Here is a 19,939-nt window from a genome sequence, read left to right as displayed (position 1 = left end):
GCCAAAATGCTGAGTTGCTGAGGTCTGTTACGCAACTGCGCAAACTCTACAGATCCCTAAGTGTGCCGGTGTCTGTTGGCATCAGTCACTGTGATGTTTGGGCAGAAGAAAGCTTTTGAAGCTACCGAATGACCAGGAGGGAGAGAACATGCCAGTCGGGCATGTGTCTCTGCCAGGGTCCTATCGAATGTAGGCTGAGCTCCTGACATGTTTGTGATAGATCACTTGCTCCCCCTAAAGCAGCTCAACAACTTTGGCTCCTCTAAAAAAGCTCAACTACTTCGACCTGAACCCCCCAAAAGTGGGTAGATCACTGACAGTTTTTAACTCTGTGAGTAAATCAGTCTCTTGGGAATTGGCCACCCCTGCTGTATATCAATGCCTGATTGCATTTGTAGTTCCTCAGCTTCTTAGATAAAGCAAGGGAGGGGGCTTTCCCCCTTAAGCAAAGGCAGCATGTATAAGGTACAGTGACTTTTCTGTGATCCCCCCCCCCAAAAAAAAAGACTGTGGGATGTTCTTTATTCAATAATTCACATTATCTTTTAGCCTTTAGGAAACAAAATTATTCTTAATTCTTATGTGGAGTTTATATTGTTGGACACTGCCAAGTGGGAGGAAATGTGTGACATTAAACTAATAAATTGGCTTTCAATTAAAGTTCAAGCAATGCAACTTTGTATCTTCAAGATCTACACCACTCTTGTTTAGAGCTAAACTGGCTGTGCTTGGATGTAATCTTTATCAAAATGGCAAACACTTAGGCCTGGCTATTAGTCACTAGTTTACCTTGAAAAGATCGATATGGTATAGTAGAGGGGAAAAGAATGTATTGGAATGAACTCACCAATGAGCAAAGCATAATAAATACTCTCAATATCTCTTGCAGCTCTCCCTTACATTACTTATGGCATCATTAAAAATAGTCACTGAACCTTTCGCCTGAAACTATCGAAATATTCCCCAACTGTGTCTCAGCTCCATTCTACTCCCCCACCCCTTTTCAGAATGTGTGCACACAGAAACGCACATGTAGATTGTGTGCAAGTTGAGATTCTCCTGTACCTGGTTAGAACTTGTGTTGTTTCATCATTTAGCGGTTTTAGCTATCATTTTTAAGGCTTAACATTCAGGCAGTAGAGCTTTGAAAATGATTTTTTAAAAATCATGAGTCATTCATTGCCCTGCTAAATATTATTTTTGTAAGCTGGGGAAAACTGAAAACAAATTTAAATTTTTAAAAAATTAAGAAAATCTGAATATACCAATGGGAAAAAGATACGTTGCATTTTGAAGCAGATATAATACAATAAACCATTTAGTCTTCATTTTTAAAAAAAGGTTCAGTAAAAACATAAGGCACATGAAATGTCAGTCTTTTTTATTAGCAAGAAACCTGAGTTTGCTTATTGTTGCACAGCTTTTCAAATATTGGCACCAATGTAGTTACTGTTACTCCCATTTCCTTCTCCACATCAAATCCTGAGCTGTATTTGCTTTTTATGACAGCCACGGCTGGAAACCCAGACTCACATAGATGGGATGCTGCAAAATTAATCATTATCTTCAGTGCTTTGTTACTCAATGTTGGGAACTCCTGTTTTACTGAAGTCCAAAATTTTGGCACTAGCGTGTCTATAAGCTTTGCTTTTAGTTAAGGGTCTGATGAAAGTTGTATCAGTTCCTCCTCTTGTACAGTATTAAATATGAAGGAGGATCAGTACCAAAGTACTTGAAACCACTGAAACCTGTCACCATTTTCAAAAAAGTACTTATCAAAATGGGCACTGAGATGAGCTAAATGTCCACTAATTAGTGAAATAGTATCTCTCTTGCTGTAGAACTGGGAAGCAGTCCATTCATCCTCCTTCAGTTTTCCAAAGAAGTTTATTTTCAAAGGCCGAAACTTTACAAGTGAGTCTAAGCAAATGAGTTTCACTCCCTTGTGAAGACTTATTGAACAAGTTCAGCTTTTTGATAATATCATAGAGATAGGCAACTTACAGCAAGAAGTCCACATCGAGAAAACACTTAGCACTGGCATGGTTTTCTTGGTCAAGGTAAGAATGGAGTTCTTGAGCAAGTTCAAGAACAACAGTTAAATCTCAACACATTTTATTGATAAATCTAGCTTTCTGAGGTTGAGTTTGGATGAAGTTAACCACATCTAGCACTGTTTGCAGGACTTTGTTCAAATCAGCACTCAACTGCTAAGAAGCAAGTTCTTCCTTATGGGTAGTATGATGTGTATAAACTGCATCAGGGGCTCAGCTGAGAATGAGTGCTTTTAGGCCATTGTAACAGCCTGCCACAGAATGAGCACCATCGATGCACACACCGACACAATGAGCCCCGTCTATTTTATTTACTGTCATGAAGTTGTCCACAATTCCAAACAAATCTTCGCCTGCTACTCCTACATTTACATCCTTACAAAAAATATCTTCCACCATTTCATTTAGATCATCATCAAACCGCACATAACAGGTTAGATGAGCATCTCTATTGCTATCAGTGGACACATCAAACTGCAAACCAAAGTCCTTCATCCTCATTTTTTCTAAAAGCTGCTCATTAAGTCCCTCTCCTAAATCTTGAATTTGGTGGCCGATTGCATTGTCAGAGGATACTCCAACCATAGGTAAAGGTAAAGGGACCCCTGACCATTAGGCCCAGTCGTGACAGACTCTGGGGTTGTGGCGCTCATCTCGCTATATTGGCCGAGGGAGCCGGCGTACAGCTTCCGGGTCATGTGGCCAGCACGACTAAACCGCTTCTGGCAAACCAGAACAGTGCACGGAAACGCCGTTTACCTTCCCGCTGGAGTGGTACCTATTTATCTGCTTGCACTTTGATGTGCTTTCGAACTGCTACGTTGGCAGTAGCAAGGACCGAGCAACGGGAGCTCACCACATCACGGGGATTCAAACTGCCAACCTTCTGATTAGCAAGCCCTAGGCTCTGTGGTTTAACCCACAGCGCCACATAGTAGACACCATATCAATAAGAGTTCTTCTGTTATTGTATGGGTTTCTTACATTTTGCGACCCGGTAGGTTATTTATAGGATGCTAAAAGTTTTACTAAAGGACGGTAACCTGTGTATTAAATACTGATTCTTTCACCTGACTTAGTTTTCTAGAGATATATTCCATTGGTTTACCCACATCATTCTTATAAACACTTTCTAAGTGGTGTTTCATTTTGCAAGGCAACGTGCATTCAATGGGGAGTATTTTCAAACACAAAACACACTGTGGGTGCTCTTCATTGTTCACACTAATGAAACCAAAATACAAATAACAGTCATCTTGTTTTCTGTATTTGCGGCTCCTTTCTTCATCAACTTCTTCTTTGTCATCCTCAACAAGTTCTTGCTTTTTACTAGTACTTGCCAAACTAAAGAATCTTTCCATTTTGCTGTTTTAATTTAAGCGTGGGACCCGGATGCAAGAAACCCTGGAAGCAGAAAAAAGTAGCACAGGAGGAAATGTTAGGCTAAAACAGACATCAGTTGGCTATACTTATGGGTATAAGTGAATGCCATCAGTGTTGACACATGCCTTGATTTTACAGCTTTATTTTTGGTATTGTTATCCATTTTTAGCCAATGGGCGAGTGGAGGCTGCGTGGTTTGCTGCTGCCGCCTGTGCCACCGCTGCTCTGCTAAGCGTGGCTCCTGTGCCTGCCCTTGTGAGCGGCAGAGGCTGTCGGAGGAGCCCACCCCAAAAAAAGCTTGCCGACCCCTGTGAAAAGGTTTTTCAACCCCCAAAGGGGTCGCGAGCAACAGGTTAAGAACCACTGATTTGCACTATCAGATTATTGCATCTCTTGTACACTGAGGGCAAGAGCAAGATGCATTTTGGCCTCTAGGAGGCACTGCCATTAACACAGAAGGAAGATTCAGTGCCTTCTTTGTGGGCTTCCCTTTGTTAGCAAGGTTGGTGTGTCGCTTTCTGTCCTCCAGTAGGAGAAAGTACAGAGGAACAGAAAGAATCTGAAATTGATAAAAGGCTTGTTTTGTGGTTCTACTTGTAACAAAATAACAAGTAAATTCAATTTGTAATTATTGTCTGAATAAACTACTTTTAATATACCAAATATGGTAATGCTGTGGCAAACAAAGTTATATAGTGGTCCCTCGGGTTACAAACTCCGCTAACCCATAAATAGTACCTTGGGTTAAGAACTTTGTCCCAGGATGGGAACAGAAATCATTTTCTGGCGGCGCAGCAGCAGGAGGCCTCATTAGCTAAAGTGGTACCTCAGGTTAAGAACAGTTTCAGGTTAAGAACGGACCTCTGGAACAAATTAAGTTCGTAACCAGAGGTACCACTGTAAAATAAAACTTTGTTTCTCAAGTAGCAAAGTAACTTTTGATTTGTAAAGGGTGATGGAGTGGGCAGAAGGACTATGTATTTTTTCAAAAAACAAAACAAAACACACCAATGTTTTTTGTTTTCTCACATGGTTTCAAAATTTCTCTAGGTGTGGGGCATGCACGGGGAGGGGAAAGTTCCACTGCACAAACAGAAATCATTTTTCCTACAGGCTACTGCATTGTGCCTCTTCTTTACTTGGTAATGAAATGCCAGCCAGATGAATGAATCTTCCCTTGCCACACCTGCAGTTTCTACAGAACCATCTATAATCCATTCATCTGCAGCTGTTCATAGTACTCACCTAGATGCTTGGGTCTTCCTAGTTGTCAGGGATGCTCAAAGCTCCGGATAACCGCCCAGGCATCTGCTAAAAGAATATATCCATCTTAACTTTTCCCTCCTAAAAAGTTTTACATGTACCTAACTATCAAGAAAGTACAAAATCCATGGGCCGATTTTTAAAATGCCACTGACATCAGTCACAGCAATTCTAGAGCAAGATATATCATTGTATCACAGTAGACATTTAACAAGTATTTTCTTATGTTTGTTCCTCCCGACAGGATCCAGAGGAAAGTTGCGTTCTCGCCTCTGGGTTTAAGAGAGAATTACTCTACCCCTTTGTGTTGGCCACTTAAAGCACCACCAGCCTTAAGAGGGCAAAGCTAAAAAGGGGGAAATCTAGTGCCTGCAACTCCAAAGACTTTGACTCCAAATACTTAGCTCACACATTGATGTTTATCACTTGGCAACTACTAAATCCACTGATCTGCAAACATTCACGCCAAAGAAGAAACAGACCGAACCACATAAGCACAATGCTTTTCAGATTCATCAGTTGCTGTATTAGGCCCTTTTCCTTTAAATCCTTCCTACTCACAAATCTGGAGGAATGTGGCGCTGTGGGTTAAACCACAGAGCCTAGGACTTGCTGATCAAAAGGTTGGTGGTTCAAATCCCCGCAACAGGGTGAGCTCCCATTGCTCAACTCTTATTGATATGATGTCTACTATGTGGCGCTGTGGGTTAAACCACAGAGCCTAGGGCTTGCCAATCAGAAGGTTGGCAGTTTGAATCCCAGTGATGGGGTGAGCGCCCGTTGCTCAGTCCTTGCTCCTGCCAATCTAGCAGTTCGAAAGCACGTCAAAGTGCAAGTAGATAAATAGGTACCACTCCGGCGGGAAGGTAAACGGCGTTTCCGTGCACTGCTCTGGTTTGCCAGAAGCGGTTTAGTCATGCTGGCCACATGACCCGGAAGCTGTACGCCGGCTCCCTCGGCCAATAAAGTGAGATGAGCGCCACAACTCTAAAGTCAGTCACAACAGGACCTAATGGTCAAGGGTCCCTTTACCTTTACCTTACAAATCTAGCATTGTTTCTTTGTTTTTTATTAATCAGCCCACGTTCTGACCCTGCATCTCCTACACAGGAACAAAGCTGCCCCTTATCTTACTTAGCATTTTGTGCAACACTGGTACAAGTTACTGGCTATAAACAAGTAGTCTCAAGCAATGATTATCTAGCACCATCAAATTGCACGACACTTAATAAAAAGAACTGTGCAAACAACTGGTTGCTGCAGTATTTTGAGAGGCGAGAGATGCGTACATGCATATGCAATATGCAGCAAGGGGTTAGGGGCCAATGACTTCTTGGGGAAATGGGTGGCACTGAGGAAGGATTTGAAGAAAAACAGTATCATGCAGGTGTCCTTGGGTAAGTCACAGACATCAAGGAAACATGGGTAAAATTGTTTAGAAGAGAGCTTTGTAAGACAGCACTGAAGGGGAAAGAATCACAGGCAGTGTTGTAATGGGAAAAGAGGGCAAAACGTAGACTGGGGCAAGGCCACTGGGTTTTAAGTAAGGCGCTTGGGATGGATGCAAAATAGGATGAAAAGTTAGTGTAAGGGGCTCACTGCAAGCTCTGAGGCCAAGAGACAGATTCAAATGATGTTCTAGAGAAAGGATTGTCATTAATTCTTACCTTCTACCTAAAGGAATATTGCTTCCAGCTTGTTCAGTGACAGAACACTTTGTGGAAGGCCTTGCGGGTAAGATGACAGGGGTTTTGCTTTTACTGGAACATACCTGCAACAGAAGAATTAGTTAACTGGCTACTTTTGTTACTATGGCTTTTGAACAATACAAAGCTAGCAGCAAATGTTTCAACCTTGTAAGTCAAGGCAACTGTACCAAATTTTGTCATAACATGTATCAAAAGCCCACTAATCTGAAGAATTGCAACACTGGTTTTTCATCATGCCCCTGCTTGTAGACCAAATCAGGGGGAATGCAGCATGGGAATACTACTAATTCAATCAAGATTTATTGCTTTCTTCCCAATGCTAGCAACCAAAAGATTCTGGGCAGGTGTGTGTTTTAAATTTGAATTCCTGTAGCATTCAAGCAGCATTTTCTGTCAGTTTTTGCAGTTCCAGAGCACTATCCTGACCCTCAAGTTGTACTCTAGAGAATCATACTGCAGAGTGAACATTGTGGGAAGATGCCACAGATGGTTCCTTGTTCCCCAATATCCTCATACAACATATTTTTAGGACCCATCCTATTTTTTATGATTGGAAACTGTTTTAATGCTGTAACCTGCCCTGGAACCTTAGGGCGAAGGGTTGGGAATGAATGAAGAATATTTATTATTTCTATTGGTCCAGTGTGATGGATGTTTGTAGGATTAACAAAACATAAGAGACAGAAGACATGATTCTTTGTGAGGGAGAAAACTCAAAATAATTTTATGGCAACAAAATTTGCAAAAAATTAATAATTAAATGTTCTTGAAAATTCTTTTTCAATGCCCAGAGAAATTGCCTGAAGGTACCTGATGTAGTTCCAGCAGCTGTAAGCAGGCCTGGCCATATATAAAGGCCACTCAACGTTTTTTTTGGGGGAAAGCAGGGTACAAGGCTGTGTGCGCACTGTGCATTTATAGCACATTTCCTCCCTCAAATAATTTTGGGTACTGCAGCTTTTTAAGGGCTGCTGGTAATTACAACTCTTTAAGGGGTAAACCACAACGCTCAAAACCCCTTGAGTGTGCTTTTGAAGTACAGTACATATGCACCCCAAGCATAAAATACAAGGGGACATGCCAGGCTTTCATATCCAACTCTTAACTTATTTGCACTGCAAAATTAACTCTTGCTGAGCAGTGAAGGGCAAGCCATACAAACGTGGATACTAGTTAGCCCTTTAATATGTTTTATCCTCTTTCGCCTGTATTCACAGGCTATGAACTCCTGCATTGCAGGGGGCTGGACTAGATGAGCTTTGGGGATCCCTTCCAACTCTACAATTTTACAATTTAGGCCGGTGACTGAATGCATGGGTTCAACGACATGCTTTTTATGATTAAATGCTCTTTCCTGAATGAAGCTGGGAAACTTCAGGGGGTGCAGGGCATCTATTTTGGAGTAGATGAACTGCTCACGCGAAGCCTGCCACTCGCCCACCCCTCCAAGCGCTGGGTATCCAGCGCTACAGTCAGATACACACCGAAATGGCCCTTCCTGGGCCAAGCGGGAGCTCCAGCACGTGTCTCTCACGACAGGATCCGGAAGCAGAGAGCGGCAGCCCTGCCCCGGGTTTCAGTGAGAGGATTCCTCTGCCCCCCTGTGTTGACCACCTCCAGCACGGGACGCTTGAGGTGCGCAATGTTTAAGGGGCTCCGCGGGGGAAAGACCAATTTCAAGGCCAGCTCCACCTCGCACGCGGCCATGCTTACCTCCAACCTCGGTAGGCCCAGCAGCCTCAAGCCACCACGACCAAGCAGCCCAGAAGCGGAAAGGGCGCAAAGGGGGCAAATGCGCCTTCAGCGGGTTTATATAGCGAGCCGATCGCGCGAGACTTAGGGCCCAGGGCGCGCGCAATGGATGAGGACGGCGCGAGATGTTGGGGGGTGGGGTGGGAAGAGAGAGAATTCGTCCACTCCTAGCAAGCGCCTCTTCCGACCGCATCGCTGATTGGTGGAGAGGAGAAGGCACGTGACTTATCTGAAAGAGAAGGCGGGCTTGGCGAGGGAGGTGGGCTCAGCTCTAGGCATAGAATGCTAGGATGGGAGAGGTTGGAAGGGGTCGCTGAGGGTCATCCAGTCCAACCCCCTTTGAATGCAGGGAACTCGGTCAAACAGGACAGGTGGCCATCCAACCTCTGTGGAAATGGGAAAGGGAGAGGGGTGGAAAGGGGGGCGCTTTTCCCTACACGCTGCAATGCATGTTGCGCTCCTACAGCAGGCGCCTCTTGCTTTCAGAGGGAAGGGAGATGTTGTCCATTATCTGCGCATTGCAGGAGGATAAATATTAAGAGGCGGTGGCTTGCAGTCGCCCTGCCGTTTAGCCCGCGACCGGTTCCCCCCTCGTGGCATGGGGAGGTGGGGGTGGCAGTTCGCCATCGCTTTGCATTGTGCTATTTGATGCGCAGGTTTGGCCCACGAAATAAGTGGAACTGCAACGTAACAGTACAAGGTGTTACTTTGTTACAAGCTCCGCCGTTTCTAGTTGCAGTTAAGAGCTGCGGGAGAGTTGGGCTTCCGCCTATTTCTCTCTATTGTGTTTCTGGTTTCAGCAAAGGCTGGATCAAGCAGCCTTGCTGGTAAAGGTAAAGGGACCCCTGACCATTAGGTCCAGTCGTGGCTGACTCTGGGGTTGCGGCGCTCATCGTGCTTTACTGGCCGAGGGAGCCAGCGTACAGCTTCCGGGTCATGTGGCCAGCATGACTAAGCTGCTTCTGGCGAACCAGAGCAGCGCACGGAAACACCGTTTACCTTCCCACCAGAGCGGTACCTATTTATCTACTTGCACTTTGACGTGCTTTCGAACTGCTAGGTTGGCAGGAGCAGGGACCGAGCAACGGGAGCTCACCCCATCGCGGGGATTCGAACCGCCGACCTTCTGATCGGCAAATTTTAGGCTCTGTGGTTTAACCCACAGTGCCACCTGCGTCCCATATATAGGTAAAGGTAAAGGTACCCCTGCCCGTACGGGCCAGTCTTGACAGACTCTAGGGTTGTGCGCCCATCTCACTCAAGAGGCCGGGGGCCAGCGCTGTCCAGAGACACTTCCGGGTCACGTGGCCAGCGTGACAAGCTGCATCTGGCGAGCCAGAGCCGCACACGGAAACGCCGTTTACCTTCCCGCTTGTAAGCGGTCCCTATTTATCTACTTGCACCCGGGGGTGCTTTCAAACTGCTAGGTTGGCAGGCGCTGGGACCGAACGACGGGAGCACACCCCGCCGCAGGGATTCGAACTGCCGACCTTTCGATCGGGCAAGCCCTAGGCTCTGAGGCTTTTACCCACAGCGCCACCCGCGTCCCATATATACTGTACAGTATTTCCTTCTTAATCCAGCCCTCCCTTTCTAAATCACAGAATCATAGAGTTGGAAGGGACCCTGTGGATCATCTGTTCCAATGCAGGAATGTGCAGCTGTCCCATATGGGAATCAAACCTGTGACTTTGGCATTATCAGCACCACACTATTTATAGTAAATTAATTATTATTTTTTATAATAATGTGAATTATTGGTCTTGCCACTGACATTTGTAGTTGAGTCTGGATCGGTAATGTGGGCCACAGACTTTGCCAGGGCACAACCATCCTATTTGAGAGGGGTGGGAATCTAAAGGAAAACAAGTGCCAGATGCAAAGCCCTGCTGTCTAATTGTGGCCAGAGTAAGCAGGACACCAACAGCGAGATGTTTGCACTTGCCGTGAATCACTTCCATGAATATGAAGGGAAGGTTCTGGAAGCACAAGTGCCATCTTGCAACTGGGCCAGGCTCTGTCTCCACCAGCAAAGCAGCAAACATGCCAGTTCTTCTTCTTCTTCTTTTTTAAAGCAACTTCAAAAATAATTCTAGATTTTTGTGCAGCGGGACCAGCAAGGCCCACAGAGCATTGCAATACTAAACATGAACACGCTTCTATCCTTCGTTCAAAATTACCCCATGAACTTTTATGAAGAATACAAGCCATAAATAAAAGCTAGTCGAGCTGCAATTTCAATTTGGAGTCCCTGGCTGCTGCTACTGCATGGATTTATGCTTACCCTATACATGTTGGTCTTATTATACGATGCTGAAAATAGCTCATAGTATGTCTTCAGCCCACATACTGTCAGTGCACCCCACTATTTGACTTCCACAATGCATATGCCCTGCAATTAACATTTCTAGATTGCCATACACAAATACTGGATGGGAAAAGAGCACATAGAAGCAGTATGTATTTTATAAAGGCAGAAGAACTGTTTTGCACTCCTTGTCAGCCCTTCAGTGATAATGTGCTATTTTTGTTTCTTAAAGGCCACTTTCAAAATGTTGTTACACCCCTCCTCTTCCCCAAATGGTGGGAAATTTGAGGGGTGCAGAGAGCAATCCTGTACCCGGGGGTAGATACATCACTGTGCCAAAGGAACTGCCATTGTATCCAATACTAATCACAAGGACGGAATGACACGGCTAGAAACATCCCAGAACACTGTGAAGAGGGCAGACTGCCCCCCCCCCCGTCACAGTCCCTGGAAATATTACTAAAACCTACCAATCAGGAATGGTGCAGATGGTCCTGGGACGTTTCCCTGGCTCTACACCCCCAGCACAGTGGGGTGGGAAAGCACAGACAACCAGGCAAAGTGTCACAGGAATATTCAAGAGACCTCTGTTGTACTATCTGCTAAGGCCAACACAAATGTATAAGCATGTCCTTAGAATCACTAGTTCAAACCCACCTACTTTCAGCAGCCAGAAACACCATAACCAGACACTGGAGAGACCTGTCAGGAGTAAGCATGGACCAATGGTACCAAATACTATGGGAAACAGCCCTACTAGAAAAATTACCGTAACTAATAAACTGAAACTGACACGGGGACAAACAGAAGAAGACACCTTCACTGGCTCCCCTTTATCACATACACAGCCCAACAGGACAATGACAATAATCCACCAACAGCATACAAATCAATATGGCTAACCTGATCCAAAACACCCACCCACCTCACTCACACACGAAAACAAAGATCACCACAGCCAATCACAAACAAACAATCACACCCTAGGTCAACCCCAACCTCTCTCACCACCAAAGGAACACAAGTGAACAACACAAGCACGCTGACACCAAACTCTACATACATTAAGCATAATAGAAACACCGCTACCCGACCCCACCCCCATCCATCTCCCCTCCCTCCACCCCCTTTCATTTTTTTTTTTCTTTTTTTTTCTTCCCCCCCTAATGCCTCAACAAATGAAACGGATTTGTAAAAATGTTACATGAAAAAAAAAATACGAGGCATTACACTTACACTGTAAAACAAGAAAACCCTTAATAAACTATTAAAAAAAAAAAAGAATCACTAGTTCAAATCCCTCTAGGACAAAAAATATTTTGTTCCCCAACCCCCATGAAAGAGGAACATGCAACTAAAAATGATATGGAGTGGAATATCGCTTCTGAACATGTGAGATTTTAATTTGCTATCAATTAAATTTGCTATCGGTTTAATTGCCCTGGATTTGTCCATGCCCCTTTTTCTAGTTTACTTGAAAAAACAAAAACAGAACAGCAATATGTCTCTTCTATGGTTAATTTATGTTTTATCAATTATCAGGAAAGGTGGGGGAATCATATGTTCCTGGGAAGGATTAATATTTTCTGCTGAATTTCCCCTATTTTAAATGACACCAATGCTAGTATAATTTATGACTTCTTCACTGAGCAGGTTACCAAATTATTATTAGGTCACAGCTGCAACCTTAACCAAGCTTTTACACCACAGAAGGCAGGAAATTTTTTTGAACCAACCAGCAGCTGCAATAAAGACAAATATTATGTACACAAAGAAGGTTAGTCTCATTGGGACTCTCTCTACAAAGGCACTAATTTGCACAGGGAATACAACTTTTTGAAATGTAATTAAGTTGCAAGGTAGGGGAAGGAATGGCTATACTATAAAATAATCATATTCCAGGGGTATTTATGGAGAATCGGACCAACCACAAAAAGCTGCTGTAAATAAAGGTAGGTAGGAATAAAAGCCCCTAACTTGCTATTAGCACAAAGTGTTAACCTGCTTTATGCATTTGGTGATGTCTTGTTCTGGTTGATGAATTTGGTAGGTCAGTGTGAGGCTGCCTGCTGTCTAATTCTTAGACAGAAAACAAATCCTTCTGCCATTCCCTTCTCACTATAGAAAAAAAACACTGGCTTCTACCCTCTTTGTTTATGACTAAGAGGACCACTGTGGACCTTTATGAATGGTCAGAGGTGAACTTGAGTGGGCATGGACAGGAATGCAGTATCATCAAAGTGACGAGCTTAAAAAAAGGAAAAGGACATGTACTCATGATGCTGTCCAAATTCATGAGGGCAATGCTTAATTTAAAAGAAAAGAAAGAGTGTGATAAAAGGTTTGGCAGTGCCGTTGTCCATCAGCCCATATTTCATTCATGTGACAAGCAAAACTATTTTATAGGTGTGGGCAGAAAGTAATGGAAACTCCTACATATTGCTGCCAGTAAATCAACAAGGGTTTTTGATTCCCAATGGTTTCACATAAGCCACCACAACAAAAAAGACTCCCAATTAAGTTGCTTTTCTTGGCTGATTGTCCTCCTTTGTCACTTTCCATTCAGATGAATGCCAAAGCGGCTTACACACAATAAGCAACAAAAGCAGGGACATAATAGAATATCATCATTAGAGCACAAGTGATGTAATATCATTAGCAAATGCATAATATAAAAACAATTATAAATAATTTATTATATATAACAATAATAATAAGACAGAAGCTAAACATTGTTGCATACATTGCCGCTGCCACCACGCCAGCTTAATAATCATGCACTTTACTTAGTCAGCATACAAGAGTATCCTGATTCAATAGAAGCCTCTGCTACAGAACCAGACTGTAACAAACACCCAGTTTTCTGACCCCAGTCAAGTGTTAGAATTTCTGCTCCATGATTGCAGTCATGGGATTGTTGTCTATCACATGAAGGTGTATGTTTTGACTCCACAAAGTGGGAAGTGACGGAGACAGGATGTTTGTGTTACTGTGTTCCATGAAGTGGGACTATTGTCCTTTGTTTTTTCTCTTTGCTGTCTGATGCTAGAGAGAGAGGGAGCCATGTTGCAGTGCTCCATGTGTGCTTATATGTAAATAAAGTAGATTAGCAAAAATGCTGAGTTGCTGAGGTCTGTTACGCACGATGCGCAAACTCTGCAGATCCCTAAGTGTGCCTGTGCCGGTTGGCATCAGTCGTTGTGATGTTTGGGCTGAAGAAAGCTTTTGAAGCTCCCAAACGAACGGCCAGGAGGGAGAGAACATGCCAGTTGGGCATGTGTCTCTGCAGGGCCCTACTCGAGTGTAGGGCTGAGCTCCTGACATCAAGTACATGTGCATTCATGGCCAGCAGGCCTGTTTCCACTCAGGCTGCTGTCCCCCAGACTCAAGCTCTCACCGAGAGATTGGAATAAATGCTACACCTCCCCCCTTGGAACCCCACAGTCTCACTGAGAACCACCATCCATCCCCCACAAATAGCAACAGCATGAAACAACAAGCAAAGGCAGTGATAAACTTGTTATGCCCTACTATCAGCTTCTGGTTGTTCTTGTTTCAGATGACCTGCATGAGAAGCTTAATCTCAAGAGTCATGGTCTGAGCACTACACTGGGCAAAAGATTCCTCCATTGCTAGATGACCCTTGTGGTCTCTTCCAACTCTACAATTCTCTGATTCCATGGATGTCTTAACAATTGGCAGCAAGCCACACCCCCCATCACTCTTCCCACCAGTTCTGTTACAGCCCAACATTAGCCAGGCTAGTAGACCTGCCAGGGAACAGGGTGAGCTGATGGGGTCAGCGTGCTCATACTGTCTGTTGCTCAGGCTCTTCACTCTTGGATTAATTCTGTGTGCTTTTGGAGGGGTGGGGAAGTCCGTGGCCCATGGATTTTGAGCTCCAATTCTACGCATGATCTTGAAATGTAGATAAGGCGAAGCAATGCTAGCTAGTCCAGGTAGTTGTATGGCCTTGAGGCTCTTACTACAACCACCCACAGCAAAATGGATATTTTCTGATAACATTTTGGTTGGGAGTATTTGGAGGCAAATGAGCAGCAGGCTGTGAAAAGGAAATGCAAGGGTGAATGTTCTTTTGACCTTTCAATAAAAATTATATAAGCACAGTTGTGTTATAAATAGTTCGTTTTGTCTTACCAGAGAAAGGAAACACAAGGCTGTTTTGTTTGTTATGAAGGGATACAATGAGAACAATTGCTCAGTGTTCTTATCCTCCTGATATTATTTTGAAGAATAAAATTTCTTGCTTTCCCAACATTTCTTTGTCAACCATTAAAAAAGAAAATACGTCTTTGTGATATGCACCCTGCCAACATTGCACTTATTTGCTACTAGTTTTCAGAGGGGCAGCTGTATTTGACACAATGTCACAGCATCTTAAAAGACCAACAAACCTACTGTGGTGTGAGTTGACCCCCCCCCCAAGCCTCCACTTTTAAAAAACAAAACAAAACAACTTAGCATCAGTGGTAGTTAAACCAGAGTTTACAGTTAGTTCCTCAAGAAAAATTGAAAGAAGACACGCAAACAAAGACATTCAGCAAACAAGATTGTGAGGCGATGTATTTGTAATAATGCAAACATCCTGGCATTGCTAAGCTGATGAACACCTATACAGTGGTACCTCGGGTTAAGTACTTAATTCGTTCTGGAGGTCCGTTCTTAACCTGAAACTGTTCTTAACCTGAAGCACCACTTTAGCTAATGGGACCTCCTGCTGCCGCCGCACCACCGGAGCACGATTTCTGTTCTCATCCTGAAGCAAAGTTCTCAATCCGAGGTACTATTTCTGGGTTAGCGGAGTCTGTAACCTGAAGCATATGTAACCCGAGGTACCACTGTATTGGAATAAAACAAACCTGTTGTCTTTATTAACCCCCAAGTGATCGGGTTGGATTTTTATCTTGATAAGTTGTGATTTAGTGGTTTCATGCGGGTATATCCTTTTGAATTTCCTTTGTTTGAGAATTACCCCTTGAAGGTCAGCAACAGAGTGTTCTGAGAGACTGAAATGCTCTTCTACTAGTTTCTGAATCTTTTTAAAAAAATGTTATTTTGTTGAAGGGCAAGTATATACCACTGCATGACGAAAGAAAATCAATTCTAATTTTATTAACGTGAACTAATATTTTAAACTAGCCTCCAGTTATGGTATGTCTGTTGGGCAGGAATGGATCACTAGTAAAACTGCCCTAAACTGGAACACAAACAAAATATGCTGGATTTACAGTAGATCACTGATGCTAGTTCGCACTGAGTGGTGGATCCTTATGCTGGCTAGGAGAGCAAAATGGGTGGAGTAAGGAGTTTGGTGAGAGAGAAGCAGAACATAGTCAGAAACTCACACCAGGGTGATGCTCTACAACAGGCTTCCTCAACCTCGGCCCTCCAGATGTTTTGAGACTACAATTCCCAGCATTCCTGACCACTGGTCCTGCTAGCTAGGGATTGTGGGAGTTGTAGGCCAAAAACATCTGGAGGGCCGAGGTTGAGGAAGCCTGCTCTACAAGCAAAATTGGTCATACAACTGGGGTGGAGCACACAATGGAAGGTGCTAGATGCTGCTTACAGTGGAATACAGTATTTAAAAAAGGGATTGGGAACTAGATTGTTGGTGCACTGCAACTCCCATAAGGTTAAGGTAAAGGGACCCCTGACCATTAGGTCCAGTCGTGGCCGACTCTGGGGTTGTGGCACTCATCTTGCTTTATTGGCTGAGGGAGCCAGTGTACAGCTTCCAGGTCATGTGGCCAGCATGACTAAGCAGCTTCTGGCAAACCAGAGCAGCGCACGGAAATGCCGTTTACCTTCCCACTGCAGTAGTCCCTATTTATCTACATGCACTTTGACATGCTTTCGAACTGCTAGGTTGGCAGGAGCAGGGACCGAGCAATGGGAGCTCACCCTGTTGCGAGGATTCAAACCGCCGACCTTCTGATCAGCAAGTCCTAGGCTCTGTGGTTTAACCCACAGTGCCACCATACTGCTTAGTAATTGACCATGCTGGCTGAGACTAATCCAGTAAACAGCTGTAACTTGAAAGCGGGCTGAAAGGAAAAGCCTTGGTGTAGCAGCTGCCCATTTAGCAGCAGTGCAGATCACCTAGCTGAGCTGCAGCCCCATTCCCATTCCCTTTGGAGAGTGTTCCAATAAATTTGGTGGAACTTGCTTCCAAATAATCATATGTGGAATTGCGCTGCACAATTGCGGTTCTGTGTACATTTAATGAGCTGGGATAGCTCAGTCGGTAGATCATGAGACTCTTAAGCTCTACAATTCTATGAACTGAGCTCAGTGGAGCTGACTTCTGAGTAAACTTGCCTAAGATCACACATCACACTTCATCATTCAAGATTTGCAACAGCAAGCAATGAATGGTAAGGGATGAATCAGCCAGAACACATCACAGGGCATCGCTTCAAGCACAACGCTCTGAAAACAAAGACACTTTGCAGAATCGGCTGCACTAGGCCCACTTTGCAAACTCCTGTCCATCCATGAGTATAGCCAGGGGGTGCAGGGGTGCAGCTGCCCTCCCATCAAGTAAATAAAAAAACCTGGACTGACCAATTGCATTACAGATAAGTCGGTTCTGTCCCCCCCCAATAAATCATGTGTCCATTCCTTCATCCCATAACACTTGGGGAGTTGAAAGAGAATGCATGAATGAACTGTCTCCAGTGATAAATGTTTGTGTTGGGGTGATATGATGTCTCCTGCTGCCGGGGTTGCCCCACCAGAGCAAGGCAGTTGCCTCAGATGGCAGAGGCTAGGGGCAAGAAAGGGTGAGATGCTGCAGACAGACCTTTGTGCATCACACAGTGTGCCCTGTGTGTCTTAAGCATGGGGGATATTGACCAGTTTCCAGTGTTAAAAGCCAGTAAGATCAGTGCTTTTTTTTTTTTTAAAGGTGCCAGTACTCACCTTGAAGCTTCTCACAACAGGCATCCCCAATCTCGGCCATCCAGATGTTTTGGGACAATTCCCATCATTCCTGATCACTGGTCCTGTTAGATAGGGATGATGGGAGTTGTAGTCCAAAAACTTCTGGAGGGCTGAGTTTGGGTAAGTGTCATACAGTGGTACCTCTGGTTACGTACTTAATTCATTCCGGAGGTCTGTTCTTAACCTGAAAATGTTCTTAACCTGAAGCACCACTTTAGCTAATGGGGCCTCCAGCTGCCACTGGAGCACGATTTCTGTTCTCATCCTGAAGCAAAGTTCTTAACCCAAGGTACTATTTCTGGGTTAGTGGAGTCTGTAACCTGAAGCGAATGTAACCACTGAAATATTACCTCAGGTTAAGAACTTTGCTTCAGGATGAGAACAGAAATTGCACAGCAGTGGCGCTTTCAGGTTAAGAACGGACCTCCGGAACAAATTAAGTATGTAATCAGAGGTACCACTGTACTTTTTAACATTTGGAGGGAGGAAAGCTGCTGGTCCTGTGAACCCTTGAGTAACGCCCCCCCCCCCCAAGAGCACTGGGAAAGATTCAACTCTCAGGCTGCAAACATGACATTTTATATACCATTCTTTAAGAAGGAGGGTGCTATTTCACTCATGTCTTGCTTGTGGGTTCTGGGAACAGAATGCTGCCCAAGAACCAGCAGGCCACAGATCTCTTGCATTTTTAAAAACGCACTGGGCACCTCTCCTCCTGCGTGGCCTTGGTTATATATGTCTCTTGATACTGGTGGTGGAAGAGCAGGATCAGTAACATTTCCCCCTTGTCCTTGTCAGCCAGGGAGATGATGTTTCTTTCTCCAAAAGCAAACGTCTGCTTTACAAGACATGCACACATGCCTCACTGGGTCCCTCTCTGCACTTGATCACTGCACAGTTGACTGGCTGCGCCAAGGATGTGAGAACTGATTCGCCTGGGAAAGCAATTGCATCCGAGGCGGCGCGAGGGATGCGCAGCTTCCAGCGGAGAGGAAAGCTCTCCCAGCCCTCGAAACGGGGACGTTTCCCCACGCGCGCGTGCATCAAGTGTTCCCTATCACTTGATGCACGCGTGTGCTCAAGTGTCGCCCTTCTGAGTGCTGCTCCTGCAGGATCTGAAGCCGGCATCTTGCCCTGGCGTCCTAAAACGTGGAAAAAAGAGGAAAAAAAGAGGCGAGATCCCTGACTCTTTGAACGTGGGGATGGGAAAAACACCCAACCCCTTGGTGCCCCTTTGACCCGTAGCTGGCGGAACCCGCCTCCCGCCTCTCTGGCATTGGCTGCTCGGCGCGCCCCCTTCCCGGGGCGGTTGGCTGGTGGCGACGCCACTCACCCGGCCCTGACCTCCCCTTCCCCGGCCGCTGTCAAAGTTGACCGCCGGGCGCTGCGTTGCAATGGAGAGAAGGGAAGAGGCGCAACAGCACCCGCTGCGGGGGAAGGAGGCGGAGGAGGAGGAAGAGGAGGAGGAGGAAGGAAAGCGGGGGGATTGAGATCGCGCCTGTCCCAGCTGCTGGAAACCAGCGCCGCTGATCCGCGCTCGCCTGGTGGCGGCTGCGCGCCCACGAGAGAAGCCGATCGCCCCCAGAAATGCCGCGCTGCTGCTGAGAGGGAGACCCCGGCCACCCCCAGCGGTTCCTGGACGGGTCTGGGAGCGGCGGAATTAGCCGGCAGAGCAGGGAAAGGGGGTGGGTGGGTGTCCTCTGCCTCCGATCCTGCAGAGCCCCGAGGCGGAGCAGCCGATCTCTCTCTCTCTCCCTCCCCCTCCCCCCCCGCCTCGGCAGAGCTTCCGTTTCTCTCCACTCCCCCCCCCCCCCGCCGCCGCCTCTCCCTGCTCCTCCCGGCCTCTTCCCGATCCTCCCCAGCCATGACCATTCCGGTTTTCACCTCATAAAGATGGCGGTGCGGGATCACTGCAACCTTTAGACTCATGACTGTCAGAAACATCGCCTCCATTTGTAATATGGTGAGTATTACTTGCTCGGCCTGGCTGGGGGCGGGAGGGGCGCACGGGGCGGGGGAGAGAGCCGCACAATCCTCCCCCGCACACACTAAACACACACACACACACACACACACACTTCCGCCTCCCCACCCACTACAACCCACCCATTTATGGGGAGATCGGAATCCACAGAAAGGTGCGTGCAGAGAGGGCAAGGCTTCACCCCCCCCCCGCCCCGAATTGGTTGCCAGAGTTTCAGGCTTGCAATCCTGGGCCACACTGAACTCGGGAGTAAAAAGGCCCACTGCAGCCCAGTAGGACTTGCTCTCGAGTAATCCCTTCCCAGGATCGGGGCCATTTTGGAAGGAGGAGCTGCCGAAATGCAGGCGATCTCTCTGCTGATCCGGTGGGCGGGGTGCTGGAGGTGGGCATCTGAACCATGTGTGGGGAGGAGGTGGGGGCGTCCTTGAAAGTTTGCACAGTGTTGCTTTTTTTTTGCACAGGAGAATACCGGGTGTACAGTGCTAGGTGCGGATGAGCCAGGGATCTGAATTACTGGGTT

The 19,939-nt window shown here is 45.7% G+C and overlaps 1 protein-coding gene, 1 long non-coding RNA gene and 2 other non-coding genes across 4 annotated transcripts in view; 1 reads left to right on the top strand and 3 right to left on the bottom strand.

Annotated features, from left to right (window-relative positions):
• Positions 1–1,366: 1,366 nt before the first annotated feature.
• Positions 1,367–8,268, bottom strand: LOC114604386 (uncharacterized). Its single transcript, XR_003708296.2, has 4 exons — positions 8,123–8,268; positions 6,368–6,471; positions 4,683–4,748; positions 1,367–3,458 (listed from the first exon to the last, which is right to left on the bottom strand). It is a non-coding gene; the product is annotated as an uncharacterized LOC114604386 (long non-coding RNA).
• On the bottom strand, positions 4,927–5,044 carry LOC114604802 (small nucleolar RNA SNORA26). The gene has a single exon (XR_003708440.1). It is a non-coding gene; the product is annotated as a small nucleolar RNA SNORA26 (small nucleolar RNA).
• Positions 7,931–8,052, bottom strand: LOC114604803 (small nucleolar RNA SNORA26). Its single transcript, XR_003708441.2, has one exon. It is a non-coding gene; the product is annotated as a small nucleolar RNA SNORA26 (small nucleolar RNA).
• Positions 8,269–18,776: 10,508 nt separating the features above from the next.
• USP46 (ubiquitin specific peptidase 46) overlaps positions 18,777–19,939 on the top strand; it is a 33,143-nt gene continuing 31,980 nt past the window's right edge. Inside the window, exon 1 of the mRNA XM_028743225.2 lies at positions 18,777–19,398. Coding sequence (XP_028599058.1) covers positions 19,363–19,398 — 36 coding nt within the window. The 5' untranslated portion in view covers positions 18,777–19,362. The remainder of the gene's footprint in view (positions 19,399–19,939) is intronic.

The sequence above is a fragment of the Podarcis muralis genome, chromosome 9 (genome assembly GCF_964188315.1).
Source record: "Podarcis muralis chromosome 9, rPodMur119.hap1.1, whole genome shotgun sequence".
Classification (NCBI taxonomy): Eukaryota; Metazoa; Chordata; class Lepidosauria; order Squamata; family Lacertidae; genus Podarcis; species Podarcis muralis.
Note: the sequence above shows the minus strand (reverse complement) of the source record. Positions and strands in the feature narration are given on the sequence as shown.